Raw genomic sequence first — 21,259 nt, forward strand, 5'->3', positions numbered from 1 at the left:
ACTGCTGGGTGCTGAGGACTTCGGGGGACTCGGCGCTTCGTTTGGAGGCCTGCGACTGTAAGCTCGTTGGGGGCAGAGATCTGTAAGTTTGTTCAGCTCCCAGCACAGTTGGGTCCCTAGCCGCTACCGAATTGCCGCTGAGAAGTGGCAGCCGACCTCATTTGGAAATCTGGGTCCCAACGCTCAATTTGACCTTGTGGTTTGCGTGCCACCACCTTCCCCCCGAATCCTGCCCCCAGCACGGCCTCTTGGGAAGCAACCTTCGCAGGCCAGACAGGCCGTGACGTCTCTTAAGGGGCCGCTACAGAAAAGTGGGATGGGATGGGGCTCGCCGATGCTAGCTTTAGGTGTACCCCATCAGTTGTGGCAGCTAGAGAAAGGCAGATGTAGTCCTGCCTCCGCATTGGGGGGCTGGGCTTGCTGACCTCCTGAGGTCCCTGATGGGCAGGACGCCTGAAGTTTGTCTCCTGCATGTCCTGTTAACATACTATTTAATTAAGGAAAATTGTCCCCTGGGGGCAATGTTTATCCATCAAGTATTTTGCTGCTACAGAGCGTGTCTTGTTCTCAGTGGGGAGGGTGTAAGGAGGAGGGGGGAGAGAAATTCCTTCAGATTATGGTATTATGTACATGTATCCAAGGGATCATTCCTTTAATAATAATAATAATAATAATAAAAAAAAAAGAAAAGGAAACCAGTGATATTTGAGAGCGCCTGGGGACTGCATTCCTGAGACGCTTTCGTTCCCCTTTTGGGGGCGTTTTTGAACCAAAACATTTGCACTCAAGTCTGTTTTCCAAGTTTTTATTCCCTAGAAACCACTTTCCAATTGACTTTTTTTTTTTTTTTTTTTAAATGACTGCATTGGACCCTGCAGCGTGTGGCTCAGTTACAGAGCAGCACTGGATGTACCGTTCCATCCCTGCCCCCAGCCCGGTTCGTTTCTGATCGGGCTCGGGTGGTTTTTGGTGGCTGCGGAAGAGTTGAATAACATGCGCGGGTTTTAAAAAAAAAAACAAAAAACCCATGCAGGGTTGTCGACTCCAGCTGCTTGGTGTTGGTGCTCTTGGTTAGAGTTTGGTACTTTTCTCCTCCTCGTGGCTGGTCCCTTCCAGGCAGCTGCCTTCATCGATCGATGGTAACAATTCCGAGTGAAATTCTGGACCCTCTTGACATCCAAACTCCCACTGATTTCAGTGGAGCCAGGATTTCACCCAGGCGCTAGGGCCTCACCCTGCCACAGTGTGCTGGAGCGGGTCAGGAGTCTTTTCCTCCCCAGAACATTTGTGACTTTTTGTTGACAAAACAAACAAATGTCCGCCAAAACCTGAGAGATTCGTATAGGTGAAAACTCCCATTTTCCATCAAACTTCTCAAACCCCCCCCCCCTTTTTATTTATTTTTTTTTTTGGAGCAAAGACCAAAGCTCAGCCCCCATGTGTGAGAAATCCCCTTGAAATCAGTTCAGAACAGTAAAGGCACTCCCATCTGTAAGGGCTGGTGTGCACACAAGGTGAAAGTAAACCAGGAACCGTTAGATCATCTCATCTGACCTCCTGTATAATACAGGCCAGAGGATTCCTCCCCCCGGGCCCTCCTGTGTTTAGCCCAGTGACTCCAGTCCAACCTGCACGTGAACCAGTTTAGCTCAATCTGGTAGTTTACCGAATGAAGCCAAACCAGCATCGGTGCAGTGAAAACTGTTTCAACACTGGGGACGTGAGCCAGTGTAATGAAATCAGTGCGACATTTTTTATTAGAGAGAAACCTGGAGTGCAGATAAGGACTTGGGGTTGATTGTCTGCTGTAGAAGATGGCTAAAATATAATGACACAATTCTGATTTAAAAAACCAACAACAATAGCATCTGCTCACTCTCAGCAGCGGATCTGGCCTCTGCACCTCAGCTCCATCCCTCCTGCCAGGCCTCCGTGGGCATTAATCTGCAGGACATACGAATGGCTCCTTATCTACACTCCAGGAGGGCCCGGGGGGAGGAATCCTCTGGACTGTATTATACAGGAGGTCAGATGAGATGATCTAACGGTTCCTGGTTTAGTTTCACCTTGTGTGCACACCAGCCCTTGGATGGAAAAAGTGGTGTTCTGAACAGCTGCAAAGACCTGGCGCCCGTCCAGCTCAAAATCCTTCCTGACCACTAGCAAGTGATCAATTTATGCCATGAAGCTTCTTTTCCTGCTGAATTAATATTTTTGAGGGACCTCCGAGTCTATGCACATTCACCTCTCTTAACTGACTTCCCTTCCCAAAGGGCACCATGATGCGTGTCTGATCTCTCAGGGCTGTGAATTCCACAGATTTTATTACAGCTGTTTCAAAGCTGTGTTGAAATAATTTGTTTTCCTTTTGGAAGATTAGTGCAGACTCACTTCCTTTCTATTTCAGGCCATGATTAATCTGCGGCTGTGGAGCATCTGACTCTCATGTTCTCGTAAACCACTGACCTACTGAAGCTGAGAGCTAGATGACTGTCTTTTCCCCAAGTTCATATTACTTGAGTTCCCTAGTGCGCTAGGCGCTGTACAAACGCAGAACAAAAAGACAGTCCCTGCTCCAAAGATTTTCCAATGGTAATTAGACAAGACACACGAAGGATGGGAGAAAGGAAGGGTTAGTGGGGAAAACTGAAGGAGAGAGACATTAAATGACTGGCCCATGGTCACCCAGGACAGAAGGGAGAGGTTCTGACAATTGGGTCCTTACTACAACGCTCTCCTCTCTCTGAGTCTTCGCATCCTTATCCAAAGCAGTTGCACTGCTGTGCACTGTTAAACGCAGAGGGGGCTGCGTTTCAGAGGGAGACGTGAAGTGATTCTGGGAGAGGTTGGCTGCAAAATGCTGTGGGATCTGTTGGAAGGGAAAGATACTGTTTCATGTACAGAGATTAATCTTTCTTTCTCCCTACTCGGAAATCCGTTTAGCTGAAAAATATCCGGCGTACGACATGGCAGGGTTTGCCCTAATAGGGGATGTATTTAAGGGGAGAGAATGTGGCCTAGTGGACTGGGACTCAGGGAACCGGGGTTCTAGTCCTGGTTCTGGTACTGGCCTGCTGGGACCTTTGGGCAAGCCCTGAAAAATGGGGTTAAAGTAAAGTGCTTTGAGATCTGGGGATGCAAAGCGCTAGATGAGCACAAAGTGTTATTAATAAGCATGATCCTGCATCCGTTGACGTCAGTGGCAAAGGATCAAGTCCCCAGTGCTTTGCTGAATCAGGACCTTAATGCTGAAGTTACCCAAGGCTTCCTTTCAACCCTCCCACTGGACAGCTGTGCAATAAACCCACCAGATTTCAACTCTTTTAAGGAAGAGACTTTTTAAACCTTTGCTTGGCCAGTGCTATTTTAACAGGCTCCAAACCAGGAAAACATCTGCCCAGGCCCTGGCACACAAGTTGCTGAATGAAGCTGCCAGCTGCCTGCATTGAGCAATTTCTCTTGCACAATACACGGACTTTTTTTGTGATTTTTTTTTTTTCCCCTGCCGCCCCCCCCAAAAAGGGAAAAAAATTGCAACATCCCCAAGGTACATCTGAGTTACGGAAAATGCTTGTAGCGGACACGAGTGATGCGCCTTGTAAGCAGCTTTTTCAAGATAACAAGTTTTGTTAGATTAGAAATCAGCTACATTGCCTTCTAGGAATTGCCTTTGAATTTCGCCAGGTCCTCTTCCAGGAATTCTTTAAAAAAAAAAAAAAAAAACAACCAGCCCCTCTGCCACGTAATTCTTTGGCTCTTAGACTTACATGTCGAAATTTGTTTTTGTAAAAACCAAAATGTCAGAGGAAGGTGGAGAAATTGAGCCCAAATCTTTTTTCCTAGTGACCAAAAATGGGGAAATTTTCCGGCTGGTAATTATCCTTCACTTTTCGAGAGAACCCAAGAGGAAGGATGGGTTTGGAAAATGTGGGTTCAGTTCTTACCGCTGCTACATATGCTGTGCGGGACTTTGCCTCTGTCCTTAGTCCCCCCTGCGGAAAAGAGAGGTAAATTGCAAGCTCTTTGCAGCAGGGCCTGCCTGTCACTCTGGGTACCAACAGAATCTAGATCAGTTCCCCACTGTGCTAAGTTGCAGCTTCTAGGTGCTACTATGACCTTAATAAATTTGGTTAAACCCTCTTCTTGAATCCCAGACCCTTGTCCCCGGGCTTTCGATGGGGATCCATTTGTACGTTGCCTTAATCCAGATATTCGACTGTGCCATTTGTGCTACTCTCATCCATCAGACAAAGGATGACTAAGAAGTACCTGTTCCTCTGAGCGGGGCAGGGGTGTGGCTCTCCAGCCTCTTCTTTCTTTGCTTTGCAGATGAGAAGGGAGGCTTGCACTCAGGTTTGCAGGGATCAGGAGAAAGTGGATGGTGGTATGCCAGGGGAGATCAGAGATGAATGAGGTCCGATACATTCAGGACAACGTCTCAAGATGATTGGCGAGTCCTGTTACATTTCAGCTGAAATACAGTTAACCCAGCCTGCATTTAGAAACACTAGACAGTGGGGTCCTGGTGCCTAATGGAAGAGAAAGAACTGGCAGGTTTAAAGGTCTAGGCGGAGGGTCGGTAGACAGTACACAGCTTTATCTGAAAATGGGTATCGATTTCCCAGGTGGAATTAAAAAAAACACAAAAAGAATCTGGACTTTGTCTGCTCAATATATCAAACAAAGATTGTGTTTATTGGTAGGTCCTATGCTTTGATTACTCTTGTTTACTGAGGGTAGCAAGTTATTAACTAACCCTATTTCCACAGCTTTGAGGACACTGATGCTCCCCCCCCCCCAGTGGAAATAAACAGGCCTGAGGCCTATTAAAAATAACGAATGACCCCTAGCTCTGAAATGGTGCTTTTTATCAGCGGATCTCAAAGCGCGGTACAAAGTATCATTATCCTTGTTTACACATGGCAAAACTGAAGCTCAGAAAGGGGAAGTGACTTGCCCTGGGTCACTCATCAGGCCAGGAGCAGAGGTGGAAATAGAACCCAACTCTCCTAACCCCCGGTTAAGTGCTTTATCCTTTAGGCTACGCTGTGTCCCCCGCTGGCTCCTGATTGTGCAATTGCATCCCCTGGTGTAGAGACCCCTGCATCCATGGGTAGCCAGAGACATGTTACTCTGGGCTGTCACGGCAGGATCGGGGGGCCTTGAGGTATAGAAAAAAAGAGGGACAGAGGTGAGTGTTTTAAGCTAACTCTGTTGTCCCTGTATTGGGCCCTTCAGACCCTGCCTGCCCACCTAAGTTAGAGCGGCCCCAGGGCTGCTCCAACTCCCAGGAGTCGTGGTAAGCTGAGGATACCTGAGAACGCCCAGAGTGCCCAGGCCACAGCTCTGATCTTCCCACTGTACGGCAGCAGAGTTCTCATGCCCACTCCACCCAGGGCGAGTCTAGGCCAACTCTACGCTAGACTTCTGCCAACACAACCGTGTTGGCCGGGGGCCCAGAGTGCAGAATTGCACCTTTGCGTGTGCAGCGTACTTGGTTTGGGAGGGCTGGAGTCATGTACCCCACCCAGACCCCAGTTTTGCCTGTATAAGCTCCGTCCACCTCTCGGAGAGATTTGTTGGTTAGTGTGTCAGGCGAGCTCTGCCAGCCAAGCTTTCCAGCGGCAGGCCTGGCCTCGAGGCTCCGGCCCACGGCTCGTTATGGCAGCGTTTCCGAATTCTCCATGGAGGGTTGGCGAGAGGGGCTGGGCAAAGTTTTTAAAAGCAATTTACGTGTCCCGTGTTTGTCCCCAAAGCCGTGCGGAGAGTGGGGGCTGCGGGGGAGGAGGGGAAAGCTCTTTCCAAGCTAACGTTAGAGCTTTAAAATAGACGTGGGTAAATTAGCTTCCACCAAAAGCCCGAAAGGCAATCTCAGCGTAGCTGAGGCTCCACGAGAGAGCGGAATGGAAGAAGAAGAATGGTAAAAAATCCGGATTCCTGCAAGTGCGGGGGAGGGGAGGAGAAGGAGCGGTTTGAAAAACAAAAGCCTTTGAGGAAGCCAAATGCTTTCCAGCTGCAAAAATACAGCCCAGGAGAGGCTGGACGGCCTGCGTCAATGCAGCTTCTCCCAGCCGCTAATGGCAAGAGCGGAGGGGCAACCCCAGCCGGTCGGGGTCGGCCACTGCAGCTCGTGGCCCGGGTTGCATTTGAGACCAGACTCAATGCAGTTTGCAGGGCATGAGTCCTCTTTGCTCTTTTATTATTCCCATAGTAGGTAAAGATGCCCCTGTCTGGCCCCATGGTGCTCGGAGCTGTACGTGCCCAGAGCGAGAGAGAATTCCTGCCTAGAAGAGCTGACGGTTTAACTAGACGAGGGCTGGGAGAGGAACAGAGGGGAAGTGGCAGAGTTGGGAGCAGAATCCAGTTCTCTTCACGCCAAGGCCAGTGCCATCCCAGCTTGGGCCAGGCCCCTGCCACGCAGGAGGTCAGACCAACTGATCAGAGACGTGTCTCTGATTGTAGACATAACCTGACTGATGGACGCGTCTCTTTCCGCTAGCCAGCGGGGTGTGGGGGGTTTTATGCCAGGAAGAATCCCTGATGTCCTTTCCTTCTGATGTCCTCCAGGAGTCGTGGTTGCAGGCAGGTTCCAGAAGATGGGGGCAGTAAATCTTCATGCTTCGTTCTTTGTAATGTGCATGTGTGGTTTTTTCCTTCTTTCTCTTGCTTTCTCTCTCGCGCTCTCTCTCGGTCAGCACCGGTCCTGTGACTCTGACTCAGGGAACGGAGCCGGGGGCCAGAAAGCTCCCATTCTAAATCCCTGTGGTAGGCCCTTCTTCCCGACCCCAAGCCGTGTGGGTGGGTCTCTTCCCCCCCCTTCCTTCGGTCAGATGTTAATGAATCAGGGCTGGTGGGGGGAGGGAGGAGTATGGACAGCCTGGGTCAGGAAGCTGGACAGATGTTGGAGGAATGCAGCACCCCCCAAGGGCCGGTGGGGTCACAGCTGACGAGGGAGGGGAGCGTGCCAGGGTCAAACTGGGTGACTCAGCAGAGTGGAGATATTAAAGGCATGGTGCAACTCTCCCCACCCTTCGCCTCCCACCCCCCCCCCCCCCCCAAAACCAGGAGCACCAGGCGACACTGGCTATTAGCAGAGCAGCTAGTAGCCCTCCCAGGGCATGCCCTGGGGTAGGCCTGTGTCACCTCCTGGCGTGGCATTGGGGGCACGTGCTTTGCTTTGGCTATTCAGCGTTTCATCACCTTCAGCTGCGGGATGCAGCTGCGCTGCCGGAAGCCGGGGACTTGAAAGGGCGATGGCGGGCGAGCTCAGCCACGGCCGCAGCCTGACCTGAGGCACCTGTCGGGTGTTGCCTGGCAATGTCGCAGCCGTAGAGGAGCTCTTTATTCTGAGGGGCGATGCAGTGCCCGGCGTAGGGATGGGATCACAGCTGAGTTCAGGGGGGGCCCCGTTGGGCTGGGCGCTGCACAGACACTTCGGGGGAGAGAGCCCTCCCCAAGAGACCTTGGAAGAGGGACCAAGCGGTGGGAGGCAAGGAAGGCTTGTTCTCGCTTGCCCAAAGTCACCCATGCCGTGGCAGAGAATTGACACCCCTGGTTTCCAGAACAAACCCGTCTCATTCCCCTTCCGCCCCCGTTTCCCCCTTGTCCACCTGTGTATGTGTTAGGGTCCAGCCACCGGAAAGGTAGGGCAGATTTTGTATTTCTCAGCGGTTGGGCCCAGTGACACATGATGCCGCAGCTGCTTCCCTGGCCCAGCTGCCTACATCCTAACCCCCTGCCCGGCAGTGCGTCGGGTTTCACTATTCAAAGGCCAGGCATCCTAGGAGCGCCGCAAGAGGTCCGCTACAGCCAGAGCCTGCCCTGCCTGCTACGCACCTGGGTGGGGAGCGGAAGACGTTTCTTACGTCGTCGGAGCCGGATGGGTGGGCGAGGGAACTTCCAAATGCAGGGTCCCTGGCATCCCCAGTGCTCGCAGGCACGGGGGGGCTCTTGAAAAATGTAGCAAGTTTCTGAGGGTCTGTAAGGGGGAAGGGCAGATCGCTAGCCCAGATGGAGAGACAAGTCTAAGCATTGATGTGCAGGTGGTATTATCATCATGGGCCAGCAGTCCACAGTGCTAGGTGCTGTATAAACTCCAGGGTCCCTGCACCGAAGAGCTCACAATCGAAGGAGAAGACAAGAGGCAGCAGGTGGAGACAGACAGAGGGTCAGGGGAGCACAAAGGGACCAACCCATGGTGGCAGCGACCTGTAGATAGATGGGCTGGTACATATGGGGCAGAATGTTAGACACAGATGTGGGGGATGTGGAGGAAGCTAGATGGAGAGAGAGGGATGGATGGATGGAAGTTCCTGTCAGATTATAAGTGGTGACCCTCGTCAGCAGGACTTAGGTTAGCAGAAAGAATCTATCTATCCCCATCCACCCTCTCTATCTATATCTGCCTATCTACGGCGACCGTCACTGTGGTATCTGAGCAACTTGCCCCCAGCATTTCAGCCAAGGCGGATTCTATCCCCAATGTCCTCTTCAGCTCTGTGGGTCCCCCCCTGCAGCAGTCGCAGTGAAGGTCCGCTCCTGGTTTGGCCCTCTCGCGGTTTGGCCCAAGAAGGCTGGGTTAGGATGGGCATGCTGGCTGTCCTTTAACCATGTGAATGCTGTGGGAACCGCCCTGGTTGCACGAGACAATAGGTGGATGCTGTTTTACTGATGGAATTTTGTCCTTTGGCCCCCTTTCCCCCCCCCCCCTTTTCTGCCCTGCTCTCCCCTCTTGGTACCTATGGGTTTCCTGGTCCTTTGCAGGCTGTGTTGGCTTTTTCCTCCCTTGGTGCTGGGCACAGTCGGCTTGTTTGGCCTTATCTGAGATTCGCTCAAGAACCAACTGCTCCGCAGCCGAGGCTGGGGCCGGAGAGGAAGTCGTTAGAAGCCGGGAGTTGATGCTTTGCTGTGATTTGTGTCAGTCTTGGCACTGTGTTTGTGACTGGAGTAAAAACCTTGTTACCGGCCACCAAAAACATTTCTAGAGCCTTTCCCCCTCCTTCCTAGTGGTGCGTTGTGTAAATTGACCCTCACCCCTGGCTGGTTTCTGTTTGGATTGCAGACCCGTGGGTGCTATCCAAGCGGATGGGGGGGGGGAAGGGTGACTGATTAATTTGGCCCGCACTGGGCCATCTCTGCTTTTAGTGTCTGTAAATGTAACTTTTGCATCTGTCTGGTTTTTTTGTTTGTTTTTTAATGAGATTTTCAGCCTTCCCTACACACTGCTGGGAGTTGAACAAAGCAGTTACTCACCTTGGAGATGTTTCATGTTAAGAAAGAAAAAAATTCGGCTACAAAGGGTCTAAGAAACACCGAGTGGTCAACAGTCCATGCCCCGAAGAGCTCACCATCTCAGTAGACGAGACAGAGAAAGGCCAGATGAAGGGGCCGGGATCCAGGACTTCTGGGTTCTTTTCGCTCTCCCCTTCCCAGAGATAGGATCAAAAGCTGTCACACTCAGCCCCTTCCTCTGACAGCTTTGTCAGGGCACCTGGGTTTTCTTTCACGTGCTAAGAGGGGAGGGGCATCTAGTGGTTGGAAGGTGGGGAGCCTGGACTCTTGGGATCAGTTCCCAGCTTTGGGAGGGGAATGGGGTCTAGTGGTTAGATCAGCAAGGGACTGGGAATCAGGCTCAGAGAGCAGGTCAGTTCAGAGCTGGGATAGAACCCAGGCATCCTGACTCCCAGCCCGGTATCCTACATGCTAGATCATAGAATCTCAGGGCTGGAAGGGACCTCAGGAGGTCATCTAGTCCAACCCCCTGCTCAAAGCAGGACCAATCCCCAATTTTTGCCCCAGATCCCTAAATGGCCGCCTCAGGGATTGAACTCACAACCCTGGGTTTAGCAGGCCAATGCTCAAACCACTGAGCTATCCCTCCCCCCACAACGGCCCCCCCCCCGAAAAGAAAAAAGAACTAGGGTTGTTGAATGAAGACATTTCTCTGCGCCAGGCGGCCCTGGCCCCCTAAGCCAGCTCCATGGAACGCGACCTGTTTACAGGGGAGGAATGTGGGTGCTGTGAGTTTATCCGATTTAAGGGGCTTTCTTTTTTTTTTTTTAATCAGCTCCTTAAACCCGGCGTGCCAGGTTCCGACTCTCACCTGCATCGGCTCCTCGGGCGGATTAATGCCGCACGGTTCCCTGCCGCCTCCTGCCTTGCCTTGCCTGCGGAGCCCGGGCAAGCTGCCGGCCGCACAGCGCTTCCCCCCCAGAGCCCCGGCTTTGTGCTGCGGCGAACGTGGCTCTCGCTGGAAGATTGCTCCCCCGCTGCGGCTTTTAGAGCCATTTCTCCCGTCTCCCCTCGGTGCGGCGCTGTCCTCCTGGCGGCCTGCCTGTGACCTTGGAACCCGTTGGAAAGCTCTCCTTTTGCATGGGCCTGGGTCACCGCCACCCGTGGGCCTTTGAACCATAGAGTCAGAGAAACGCAGGGACCTCGAGAGGTCGTCCCGTCCAGCCCCCCGCGCTGAGGCAGGGCCCAGTCAGCCTCAGCCAGTCCAGGCAGGAGTTTGTCCAACCTGTTAATCTCCAGCCCCGTTCGAACAGCCCTGAACAGATCTGAAGCCTGTTCTCAGGCCCCCCCCTTTCCTTTCTCAAGACAAAACCTGCCCAGGGTTTTTAACCTTTCCTCAGAGCTCCAGGGTTCGAACGCTTTGATCATTTTTGTCGCTTTTCTCTGGACTGTCTCTAATTTATCCACCTCTGTTGTAATGTGCGGGCCCAGAACCGGACCCAGACTCCAGCCGAGGCCTCCCCAGGGCCGAGTCGAGCGGGACAGTTACCCCCCCGGATCTGTCGCACGACGCTCCTGTTCACACACCCCAGGATGACACGAGCCTTTTTCACAACTGCTTCGCACGGCTGACGCGTGTTCGATTTATGAGCCGCTCGCCGCTCGGCTCCTTCACAGCTGTGTGAGCCGCTCGCCCCTTCGCCAGTGTGTTGAGGTCATTTTGAATCTAATCCTGTCCTCCAAAGTGCTGGCAGCCTCTCCCAGCGAGAATCGCCCGCAGGAACGGGTGCCTGTAGCAACGAGGACATGGAACAGTCGCCCCTGCAGCAAACCTCCTGGGGAGGGGAAAGATCGGCGAGGGGGACGGTAAAACCCCGGCTGGGGGGGAATAAAGGGGGGCACTGCAGTGTGTGTCCAAGGAGCTGATGGTATGTGCACAGCAGGGGTTGGCCTGGAGGTCCGGGATGGCCACGTGGTTTAGGGGGCGACGGCTCTGGCCTGGGAATGAGGAGGCCTAGCTCTGCTGGGTGACCTTGGACAAGCTGCTTCCCTTTTCTGTGCCTCAGTTTCCCCTCCCAGCCTTTGTGTATTTCGCATGCAGGCTCTCCAGGGCAGGGACCCTTGCTTGCTGTGTGTGGATACAGCGCCTAGCCCGGCCTGGGCCTCTGGCTGCTACAGTAATCACCCTACCCGTGGAAGGGGCAAATCATGCCCTGGCACAGCATCACTCGTGTGTGAACCCTGTGGATTTAGAAACACCCTCAAAATGAGCCAGAGCCGGGGAGAGGCGTGGGCTAGCGAGCGGGGGTTTGTACAGGGCCAGGTTTTCGAACGCACCCAGCGCCTGACGGCTGCGGAAAGAGGAGTTCTGTTTTCCGCTGCACTCCCCTCCTCTGTCGCCGGCAGGAGGTGCAGCGGCGTGCGTGTGTGTTGGATATCGCCCATCGCTGGGGTGTGCTCCTGCTGGAAACTCCTCTTCCACTCACCCCGGGACGTGCCCCGGCCATGGTCAGACCCGAACCCAGGAGGGGCAGCGTGGAATTGGGAGCTGCTGGGCTCCCACAGAGCTGGGGGCTGGGTGATGTTTCCAAAGGGGCCTAGGGGGATTAGGAGCTGTGGGAGTTGGGGCCTGACTCCCTTAGGTGGCTTAGAAATTCCCAGTGGGGCGTAAGCCATATGAGCGGGGTGACCCTCCTCTCCGGGCTTCTCTGCTGCTGTACCTTCCTTCTCTTCGTTGTTCCTCTTCTCTCCCTGTTCTGTTCCCTGCCCCTTCCCTTCCCTCCGTTTCTCCGAGTCTTCCCCCAGTCTGGGCTGGGCCCCCTCTGCGGGGAGAAAGCAGGAGGCTGGTCTCCGTGCGCCTGTTGGCCTCTGCTGAGCCAGCCAAGGAAAGGGCCAGGCAGTGCCAGCCGGGGGGTTGGTTTTGATGCGGACCCTCGGGGTGTGATTTCCCAGACCGAGATTTCTGAGGGCCCAGTGCCTGCCTGCCTGCCCGAGCCCCGCTCCCTTGGGGGCTGCAAAATCACAGCCGGCTTCGCAGGACGGCTCAGCTCCCAGCGGTTGTGATTTCCCGGCGTGCCCGGCTCCTTAACGCTCGCCGGCCGCCTAATCCGCTTTTGTCCCGCCCTAGACGTGGAGCAGATGGCCATCGACTGGCTCACCGGCAACTTCTACTTTGTGGATGACATCGACGACCGGATCTTCGTCTGCAACAGGAACGGGGACACCTGCGTCACGCTGCTCGACCTGGAGCTGTACAACCCCAAGGGCATCGCGCTGGACCCGGCCATGGGGTAAGAGTGGGGGAGGAGAGGCCAGCTGAGCCGAGGGACCTGACGTGTGACCGTAACAAACCAATAGGAAACCGTGGTGCTGCCCCATGGTCAGTCCAACCAGGGGCGTGGCTCACCCAGACGTGTAACTTCCCCCATGTCTGTCTGGTCCTTCCCGGTGTGTTTCCCATCGGCCCCAGCTGAGATCTGGGCCGCAGAGCGAGCGATGGTCACTCTAGCAAAGGGCTGCCTGGCCGGAGTCGCTCAGAGTGTGAGCGCCGAGCACCCGTGGGCTTGGCAGGTGCAGAGCCCGACGGACGAACAAAGCCAATCGTTGCGAGAAGTTCAACTCCTCCAGGCTAAACAGGCGAGGGCTCATTCTGCCCATTTCACAGACGGGGAGGCAGAGACTGGCCCCAGGTCACCCGGGGAGTCTTCGGCAAAGCTAGGAAGTCAAATCTGATCTCAGTCCAGCGCCGTTACCCCCGAGGCCAGGGAATATCAGCAAAACCCACCTGGTGTTTTTATTGCTGTGTTCTGTACCCAGGGTCTTTTAAACCAGTGGTTCTCAATCAGGGGCCTGGGGCCCCCTGTGGGGCCGCAAGCAGGTTCCAGGGGGTCCGCCAAGCATGGCCGGTGTTAGACTTGCTAGGGCCCAGGGCAGAAAGCCAAAGCCCCACTGTGCAGGACTGCAGCCCAGGGCCCCGAGCACGCCACCTGGGGCTGAAGCCAAAGCCTGAGCAGCTTAGCTTTGGGGGGCCCCCTGTGGGGTGGGGCCCTGGGCAACTGCCCTGCTTGCTACCCCTTAACGCCGGCCCCGGCTTTTATATGCAGAAAACCAGTTGTGGCACAGCTGAGCCATGGAGTTTTTATAGCATGTTGTGGGGGCCTCAGAAAGAGAATAGTTGAGAACCCCGGCTTTAAACGACCATCAGAGACAGAGACTTGTGACCCCTCCCCGTTTTCTCCTGGGATGGTCCAGCTTGGGTCTGATCTTGATTTTACCCCTGGCAAACTCAACTCATTTTAACCCCCCAGCAAGGGCTAAAGTTCCTCATCAGTGAGACTGCGTCCCCATCATGCCGGGACATTTGCTGCTGGCATCTCAATGCAAGCCACTGACCCACGCAGTACAGAGCTGCCACTGTCAGCGAGATTGCACCGTCTCCGTAACGGTTTTCAGGAACTAAGATGAGTCATATCCCCAATGGAGGGTGAACGTCTCTCACTCCACGTAGCTTTACATCCTGTGTTCAATTCAGGTAATGGCCTTCCAAGCAGCTGCCTTTTGGGAAATCTTGTGCGCCAGGGAGCTGGTCTGGTGACGCTGAGTCATCAGCGGGGCTAGCCGCGTGCTTGAGAGCTGCAGAAGAAAAGGAGAGCAGGAGTGGAAGGCGTTGTTTTGGGAAGAAATGGAGTAGTGTGTGAAATCTGGGCAGGTGGCATGTGGGAGAGTGAGTGTGTGTGCGTAATCCCACCATGTACTCTGTGCACACGTGTGTGAACTCCAGCCACGTGCATTCCCCTGCAGTCTCATCTCGACCAAACAAAATTTCGGCTACAGAGGAGGCTTGTTTTCCCCAGCACCTTTCCATCTCCAGGCTTTTTGAGTCAGGCCTTGTTTTGAGGAGGAGACGCGGCAGGTGGGCTCAGCTAATGCAGAGTAGCGAGGCCTGGCGTACAGCTGGTGACTTGCCCTCCTGTGGATGCAGAGGGACACCCCTGAGTGGAGTTGCTGTCCTGGTTGGCCAAGGCTGCAGAGACTAATGGTCACATCTGCGTGTACATGCAGACTCTCTCCTGGGAAGCCGTGACTTGTTACCATGTTAGAAAACCACAGAAATGTCTGGCTGGCTGGGACCTGGTGAGGTCATCTAGTCCAGCCCCCCCCCCCGTGCTGAGGCTGGACCGAGTATCCCTCCGTGACGTTTAAAGAAGAGCTGTTCGGTGCAAGCTCTTGGCGCCTCAGGAAGAGAAAGGCGACCCAGAGCTGCTAAAATCCCGCTACCCTCCGAGTGTGCTCGGGAAAATACTGGGGTTTAGCTAACGCCCGGCCTCAGTGCTCTGTTTTTCTCGCTCACGCCGAGAGCTCTGTGAAAGTCGTCCTCGTAGGCTTGTGTCTTCCTCCGCCCCGGTGGCCTGTCTGACGCGCTCGGCGTGTTAGTAAAATGGTTTTAGCTTGACCAAGAGAGGCAAGGGAGGGGATACTTTTGGTTGGACCAGTGTCTGCTGGTGGGAGAGACAAGCTTTCGAGCAGGGCTCCGTGTCGCTCGAAAGCTGGTCTCTCTCAGGAGTGGGATTTGGTCCAATAAAAGATACGACCTCACCCACCCTGTCTCTCCAAAACCCTGGGACCGATACGGCCTCCGCAACACCGCCGACAGTGCGTTGAAGACCCCCAGTGTAGACAGCATGTGGACAGATGGTGGGACGAAGCGGGACTGTTCTTAATGTTTCCTCTGAATACTGTAGGGGTGCCTCAGTTTCCCCTAGGCATTTCTTAAATCTCTCGGTGGTGGGAGAAGGGAGTGTAATTGTTGCAGAGCAAAGGGCCAGGGTACATAAATGGCCGACACTCTGTCTCCTGGCAACTGATGGCCTGGCCCTTCCCCCCTGCAAGGTGAGAGCTAAAGGGTTGGAGAACGGAGGAATCCGGTGACCTCCTGGCCCGGGAAAGGGACAAAGCCCAGAGGAGGAGGGGCTGGAGAGGGTTTCAGTTTGGGGCTAGCTGGAGACATGGAGTGAAGGGCAGACGTGGTTGTCTGGCTCACTGGTCCCAAAAATGGACCCAGCTGAGGGGTCCTGTTCTCTGCACCTACAAGCTCTGTGTTAGACCATATTCCTGTTGTTTAATAAACCTCTGTTTTACTGGCTGGCTGAGAGTCCCGTCTGACTGCGAAGTTGGGGGGCAGGACCCTCTGGCTTCCCCAGGACCCCGCCTGGGCGGACTCGCTGTGGGAAGCGCACGGAGGGGCAGAGGATGCTGAATGCTCCGAGGTCAGACCCAGGAAGGTGGAAGCTGTGTGAGCTGTGTGTGTCCTGCAGACAGGCTGCTCCCAGAGAGGAGACTTCCCCAGAGTCCTGCCTGGTTTCGTAGGGAGCAGTTCCCGAGCATTGCCCGGGGACTCCATGACAACTGGTCGCAGAGGTGGGATGTACTGCACCCCATGGATGGCGCTTCCTGCAGTAAGTGACGGGGAAGCAGTAAAACGAAGGGGGATTGACGAGGACCAGGCGTGCTGAAGGCTCAGAGAGGAGCGGTTTCGGGGGGCGGTTAACCCCTGGGAGTGTGTGACCAGCGAGAAGGACTGTGCAGTAATGGCGTCCCCCTGAGGTGAGCAGTCTCAGGGGCGGAGGAGCCTGCGGCTTGGCCCTGGGAGAGAAAAGGACTTTAGTAGTAACAGGGTCCCCCAGGGGACTGCAGCGAGCGGTCCCAGGGGCGGAGGAGTCTGCCTCTCAACCCTGGAAAAGAGGTGGTGACCTCGAGAAGGGCTGACACACTAGGGGTTCTCCCTGGAAACCGTAGGGAGCTGAGAGCACACAGGTCTGTGAGTCCACAACAACTTGGGAAGAGCGGAGTGATGGCCTGTCACCGTCTCCTGAAGAAGGACATTGTAACCCTGTGCAGAAAGAGAGGGTTGAGCATTGGAAAGTTCACCAAAGCACAGTTCATCGTGCAGCTGGAGGAGGATGACCGCTCTAAGGAGCAGATTCCTGACCCCAAATGGGGCTATAGCAGGATCAGGGAGCAGCTGGAGTAGTAGCCAAGACTCCTGTCCCCGACCAGACGGAGGTCTTCACGATTGGGTTCCCCATCGGGGGATCGGAGAAGGACGGGATTGGAGCTGAGTCCGAGAGAGCTAGAGGACCATGAGAGACAGCGAGAGCCCGAGAAAGAGCTGCAGAAGCAGCAGCAGCATGAGCTGGCGGTGGGGGAGCGGAGAGGCCTAGGGGACCTCCCCGGGGTGAGTGGGGATAGACCCCGGGGTGCCAGTTCCGCAGGGAACCTCGAGAGTAAATTGCTGCCCCTGGTTAAGGAGGGGGGGATGTGGATGCCACCTCACTGCCTTTGAGCAGGCTGGCGATTTGAACCAGGGGGACCCTGCGGAAAAGCCCCGGTGTCTAGCTCCCTTGCTGGGTCCCAAGGCCATAGACTCCGTCAGCCAGATGGGTGGGGAGGTGGACGGGCTCCCACTCCTGACCCCAACCTATATGTCTGTATGGAGTTTCCTGGGGCCAAGCCCCTCGGACCTCCAGTGGGAGCAGAAGGTGATGGTCAATGGGGAGACATTCCTGGGATGGCGAGATCCTGGGACAGAGAGAACTGTTGTCAGGCCCTGGGTGGTGCAGCCTCAGAGGCTGAGGGGCTGTGTGAGCTGGGTGAGGGTCCCAGGGATGAAGCCCCTTGCCCTGCCTATGGCCCAGATCCCTGTGCAGACCCAGGAGGGGTGAGGCTGGCTGGCCGTTGGGGTTCTCCAGGATACCAGCTGCGAGACCCTGTTGGGGGGTGACTGTGTCTCTTTGGGACAGGATCCAGGCCTTGCTCCTGTAATGGCCAAGGGTTTGAATTTGAATCCAGGGAACCAATCGGCGGAGTGGGAAATGGTCAGTGAAAATGCAGATGACCTGGCTGGCAGCAGGGAGGAGCTGCTAGGCTCAGGAAACCTGCCTGCCCGTAAGCAGACCCCTGGGGCTGGGTGGGACAGAGAGATGCTCCCCGCCCCCTTGCACACCGGAGAGGGGGCTCAGGGGGCTCACGCTGATGCAGTGATGGAAGTGATGCAATGAGGAAAGCAGCGAGCTCGCTGCCTGCCCCCACTGGGACAGCAAGGGCAGCGCTGAGCACAGTGGGAGCTGAGACCCCAGCTGAGTGGGGGGAGACACAGGCAGGGCAGGGGATCTGTTGGGAGTGGCAAGGTGCTTGGTAAGGAAAGTCTGGATGAGCCTAAGCAGCCTTGTGAGCTGATGGCTGTGTCTAGTCAGCAGGGTGGGAAGGCGAGGAGAGTGGAAGATGAGTGTCCCTGGACCTTACCTGTTAAGCTGGGTGGAGAATTGGGACAGTGAAGGAAACGTGCCTGTGTCTGTCAGGGGTGTTGACTTGCCTATGGAGGGAGCTACCCCAGTCTCCAAGCAGTTGTCTGTGACCAGCCTTGTGTGCTGGGACAAGGGGAATGAGATCCCAAGCTGTGTGTCTGGGAAAGGAGAAAGTGTGTCCGGCTCTTAAAGGGGCCTTTCAGCCTGTGATGGTTGAGGGTTGTGCAGTTGTCTCAGAGTTGGTTCTGGATTCAACTAAAGCCCAGGAAGGGAAGGGCCCTAAGTTTGTGTCTGCTCGGGAGAATGGCCCTGTAACTAGGTCGCATCCAGTTAGTGTCTATGCAAAATCCCAGAGCCCAGACAATTCTGGTGCTTGTATTTTGCCCGTAGCTAGTGTGTTGTTGGGAAAGAGTGTCGCAACTCTGTCTAATCAGGGTGAGATCCTAGCCAGGGCACAAGGAGAGCAGAAAGGTGATTTGATTGTGTTACCTACTGAGGGTGTGGAAACCTGTAGCAAGAAGGAAAAGATTCCTGAACTTGTGTGTGGCAAAGGGAAGGAGAATGCTTCTAGCCTTTTATCTAGGAAGTCTGTCAGTTTGCCTGAAAGGGGATTGTGTAGGAATCCGCTGGATGGGCCAGAGGTAATTCTGGATGTAAGGGAGACCCAGAAAGAGTCTGTTGTTGCTCAGGAAAGAGTTCCTCTAGAGCAAGCCCAAGGTAAAGAGGGTAAGAGCAGAATTTCTGTGAGGGGTGAATTGTTGCATAGAAAAGCCCTAGGGAAAGGAATCCTCATGGAGTCTTTGCAAGCAGTTTACTGCCACTGAAGGGTGTGAAAGTGATTTAATCAAGAAAGTTTCAGTTCCTAACAGCCAGAAATTTTCTGTTGTGAACGAAGCCACTGACTTTCCCGTTGAAGGATCCAGTGTGGATAGCTTTGAGAAGGTCTCAGATGGAGTGAAAGCTGTTAAGAAAGTTAAACAGTCCTCTAACCAAGTGGCTGTGTTTGGCCAGCTTGTTGGGGAGACAAGGTTGTTGAAAAAGGGATGTCTCCATGCTAGTTCTGTAAGTGAACAGTATGTGGCCCCGGTCAAGATGGGGGCTCTTAACCAAGAGAGCCCGAATTGCAGCCCTCCAGACTGGAGCGCTGGGAGAAGACCCGATCCCAGTTTGACCCCCGGGGTTTTGGGGTGGCAAAAGGGCACGGGCTGCATAAACCGTCCCATATGCGGCATGTGAGTGCTATCGACCACCCCCAACCTAAGGTCCGCGGCTGCTGGGCCTGGCTTCCCTGCGCTGCAGGGAGAATGGGACAGCCCAGCCAGGCTCCAGCAGGCGGAGCTGCCTCTGACTGAGCAGCTTGGAGCTGCGCTGGCCGGCCTACGGCTGGAAGCCGCGCCGTGCATGTCCTACGAGCCCATCTGCCGCCTGGCTGAGGTCTGGTGACCTCGCAGTCCTGGGACCTCCAGCTAAGTCCTGCAGCCGGCAACGCGGCTGCGTCTCTGGGGACAGTGACCCCAGCTGGTAAGTTCTTTACCTGGGGCTAGGTCCTGGGTTTTCCTTTCTCCTGCAAGCAGGCTAATAAACGCTTTTGTAATCGCAGCAAGTGCACGCGTGGGTGTGCGTGCATGAGTGTGTGTGTTTGTGTGCGCGCGTGCTTGTGGACCTGAGTGTGTGTGGAGATTCTCCCTCAACCCCACCCTCTGAGCTCTCATGTTCCCCCTTTCCTCCACCCCCCAGAAAAGTCTTCTTCACCGACTATGGGCAGATCCCCAAGGTGGAGCGCTGCGACATGGATGGGCAGAACCGCACCAAACTGGTGGACAGCAAGATTGTCTTCCCCCATGGCATCACCTTGGACCTGGTCAGCCGGCTGGTGTACTGGGCCGACGCCTACCTGGACTACATCGAGGTGGTGGACTACGAGGGCAAGAACCGGCACACTATCATCCAGGGCATCTTGGTGAGCGAGCGAGCGCCCGCCGGAAGGGAATCCCGGGTGCAGAGAAGGGTCTCTAGAGATCAGAGCTGTGTATATGATCCCTGTTATTTATTAAGTGCATTACCTTGGAGCCCTAGACCTGTGCCAGGTGCTGTACAAATGGTTTATCCCGGCTCTTGCTTCCTTTTGATCACCTCGCCGGCCTGGTCTAGGGCCTTGTTGGGACACAGACCTTTCAGCAGCGCAGCCCTCTCCTAAACCGATTGGCAAGCCGCCACCCCGGCAGTGACAAAGCAGGTTTTGAAACCCATTGGCTTCTGGCCCTGGGCAGGGGTTGCGTGCCAGCACGGTGGCACCGGATTCATTTATCGAAGCGATTTTTAAACCCCTGGTGCATGTGGCTGTGTGGACTCTCTGATTCTGGCTTAAGTCAAGTGTAGCCCAAGTCGAGTAGGAGCAGTTTTAAGCTAAATAGAAATGAGCCACTCTTAAACCCAGCGGCCGTGTCTAGGTGAGGGTTTGAAGGTGTGTTAGAAGATGGTCGCGCACAAGCCCCGTGTAAGCCAGGTAGTGCCATAGCGGCTGGGTTAATACCCCTGTTCCCCGGACACACTCTTGTAGTGCATGTTACCTGGCCCCTTTTTTAGGGAAATTCTCGCGGGACGGGAAAACCGTTTCCCACCCAGTTCTGGTGCTGAGTGGGGTCCGACATGTGCGTGGATCGACCCGTTGGCTCCGCCTGCCTCCTTTCCCTAGTCTGGTCAGGGCAGATTTGTGCGGTTTCCCATTGCCCCCCGGAGGCTGCTGGGTTAAGCGCCACCCCCTGCCCTGGTACTCAGAGGGAGCGAGAGGCAGGGATCCCAAGCTCCATTCCTGAGGCTGTCTGCTCACGCCCGCCCCGGCACGGTGCCTTTCAGATCGAGCATCTCTACGGCCTGACCGTCTTCGAGAACTACCTCTACGCCACCAATTCGGACAACGCCAACGCCCAGCAGAAAACCAGCGTCATCCGGGTCAACCGCTTCAACAGCACCGAGTACCAGGTGGTCACCAGGGTGGACAAGGGGGGAGCCCTGCATATCTACCACCAGCGACGGCAGCCCACAGGTAGGGGGCTGGCATGTGGGTACGAACCCCTCCCTCAGCTCTCGGGGTTTGGCAGCCTCGGATGTGATTGAAGTGCCCAGTGGGCTGGGACAGGACAATGGGGCGTCTGGCTTTGGGTGCCATGGGGCCTGGCTTATTTGTTTGAGCAAAGTGTTCCCCTGTGCCTGCAACCCCAATGGGGAAAAGGAGCGTGATTGTTCTGGGAAAGCAGAGGGACATAGTCCCGAAATTGGACATTAGATTCACAAGGATGTAGGAGCCGACTCCTGGGCCCCATCTAGTGCTGTATCCCTCCATGTGGGGACAGACCCACTGCTCCATCCAATCCTGTATCCTGCCCATGCAGGGTCAGACCCACTGCTCCATCCAATCCTGTATCCTGCCCATGCAGGGTCAGACCCACTGCTCCATCCAATCCTGTATCCTGCCCATGCAGGGTCAGACCCACTGCTCCATCCAATCCTCCATCCTGCCCATGCATGGTCAGACCCACTGCTCCATCCAATCCTCCATCCTGCCCATGCAGGGTCAGACCCACTGCTCCATCTGTCTGATCCCATACGGGCAGGATACATGATGCACAGAAGTTCCTTAAAGCACAGAGTCAGCCACTAAGGCCCAGATCCATGAAGGTATTTAGGAGCCTCCAGACTTTTGTGGATGCTGGCCTCGTTTTCCC

At 55.0% G+C, this 21,259-nt stretch overlaps 1 protein-coding gene across 3 annotated transcripts in view; it reads left to right on the plus strand.

Annotated features, from left to right (window-relative positions):
• LRP1 (LDL receptor related protein 1) overlaps positions 1 to 21,259 on the plus strand; it is a 177,916-nt gene that overhangs the window by 82,449 nt on the left and 74,208 nt on the right. For all 3 annotated transcript variants that reach the window (XM_074934762.1, XM_074934763.1, XM_074934764.1), the window contains 3 exons: positions 12,359 to 12,521; positions 19,272 to 19,494; positions 20,391 to 20,580. In XM_074934762.1, coding sequence (XP_074790863.1) covers positions 12,359 to 12,521; positions 19,272 to 19,494; positions 20,391 to 20,580 — 576 coding nt within the window. The remainder of the gene's footprint in view (positions 1 to 12,358; positions 12,522 to 19,271; positions 19,495 to 20,390; positions 20,581 to 21,259) is intronic.

This window comes from Natator depressus, chromosome 20 (genome assembly GCF_965152275.1).
Source record: "Natator depressus isolate rNatDep1 chromosome 20, rNatDep2.hap1, whole genome shotgun sequence".
Taxonomy (NCBI): domain Eukaryota; kingdom Metazoa; phylum Chordata; order Testudines; family Cheloniidae; genus Natator; species Natator depressus.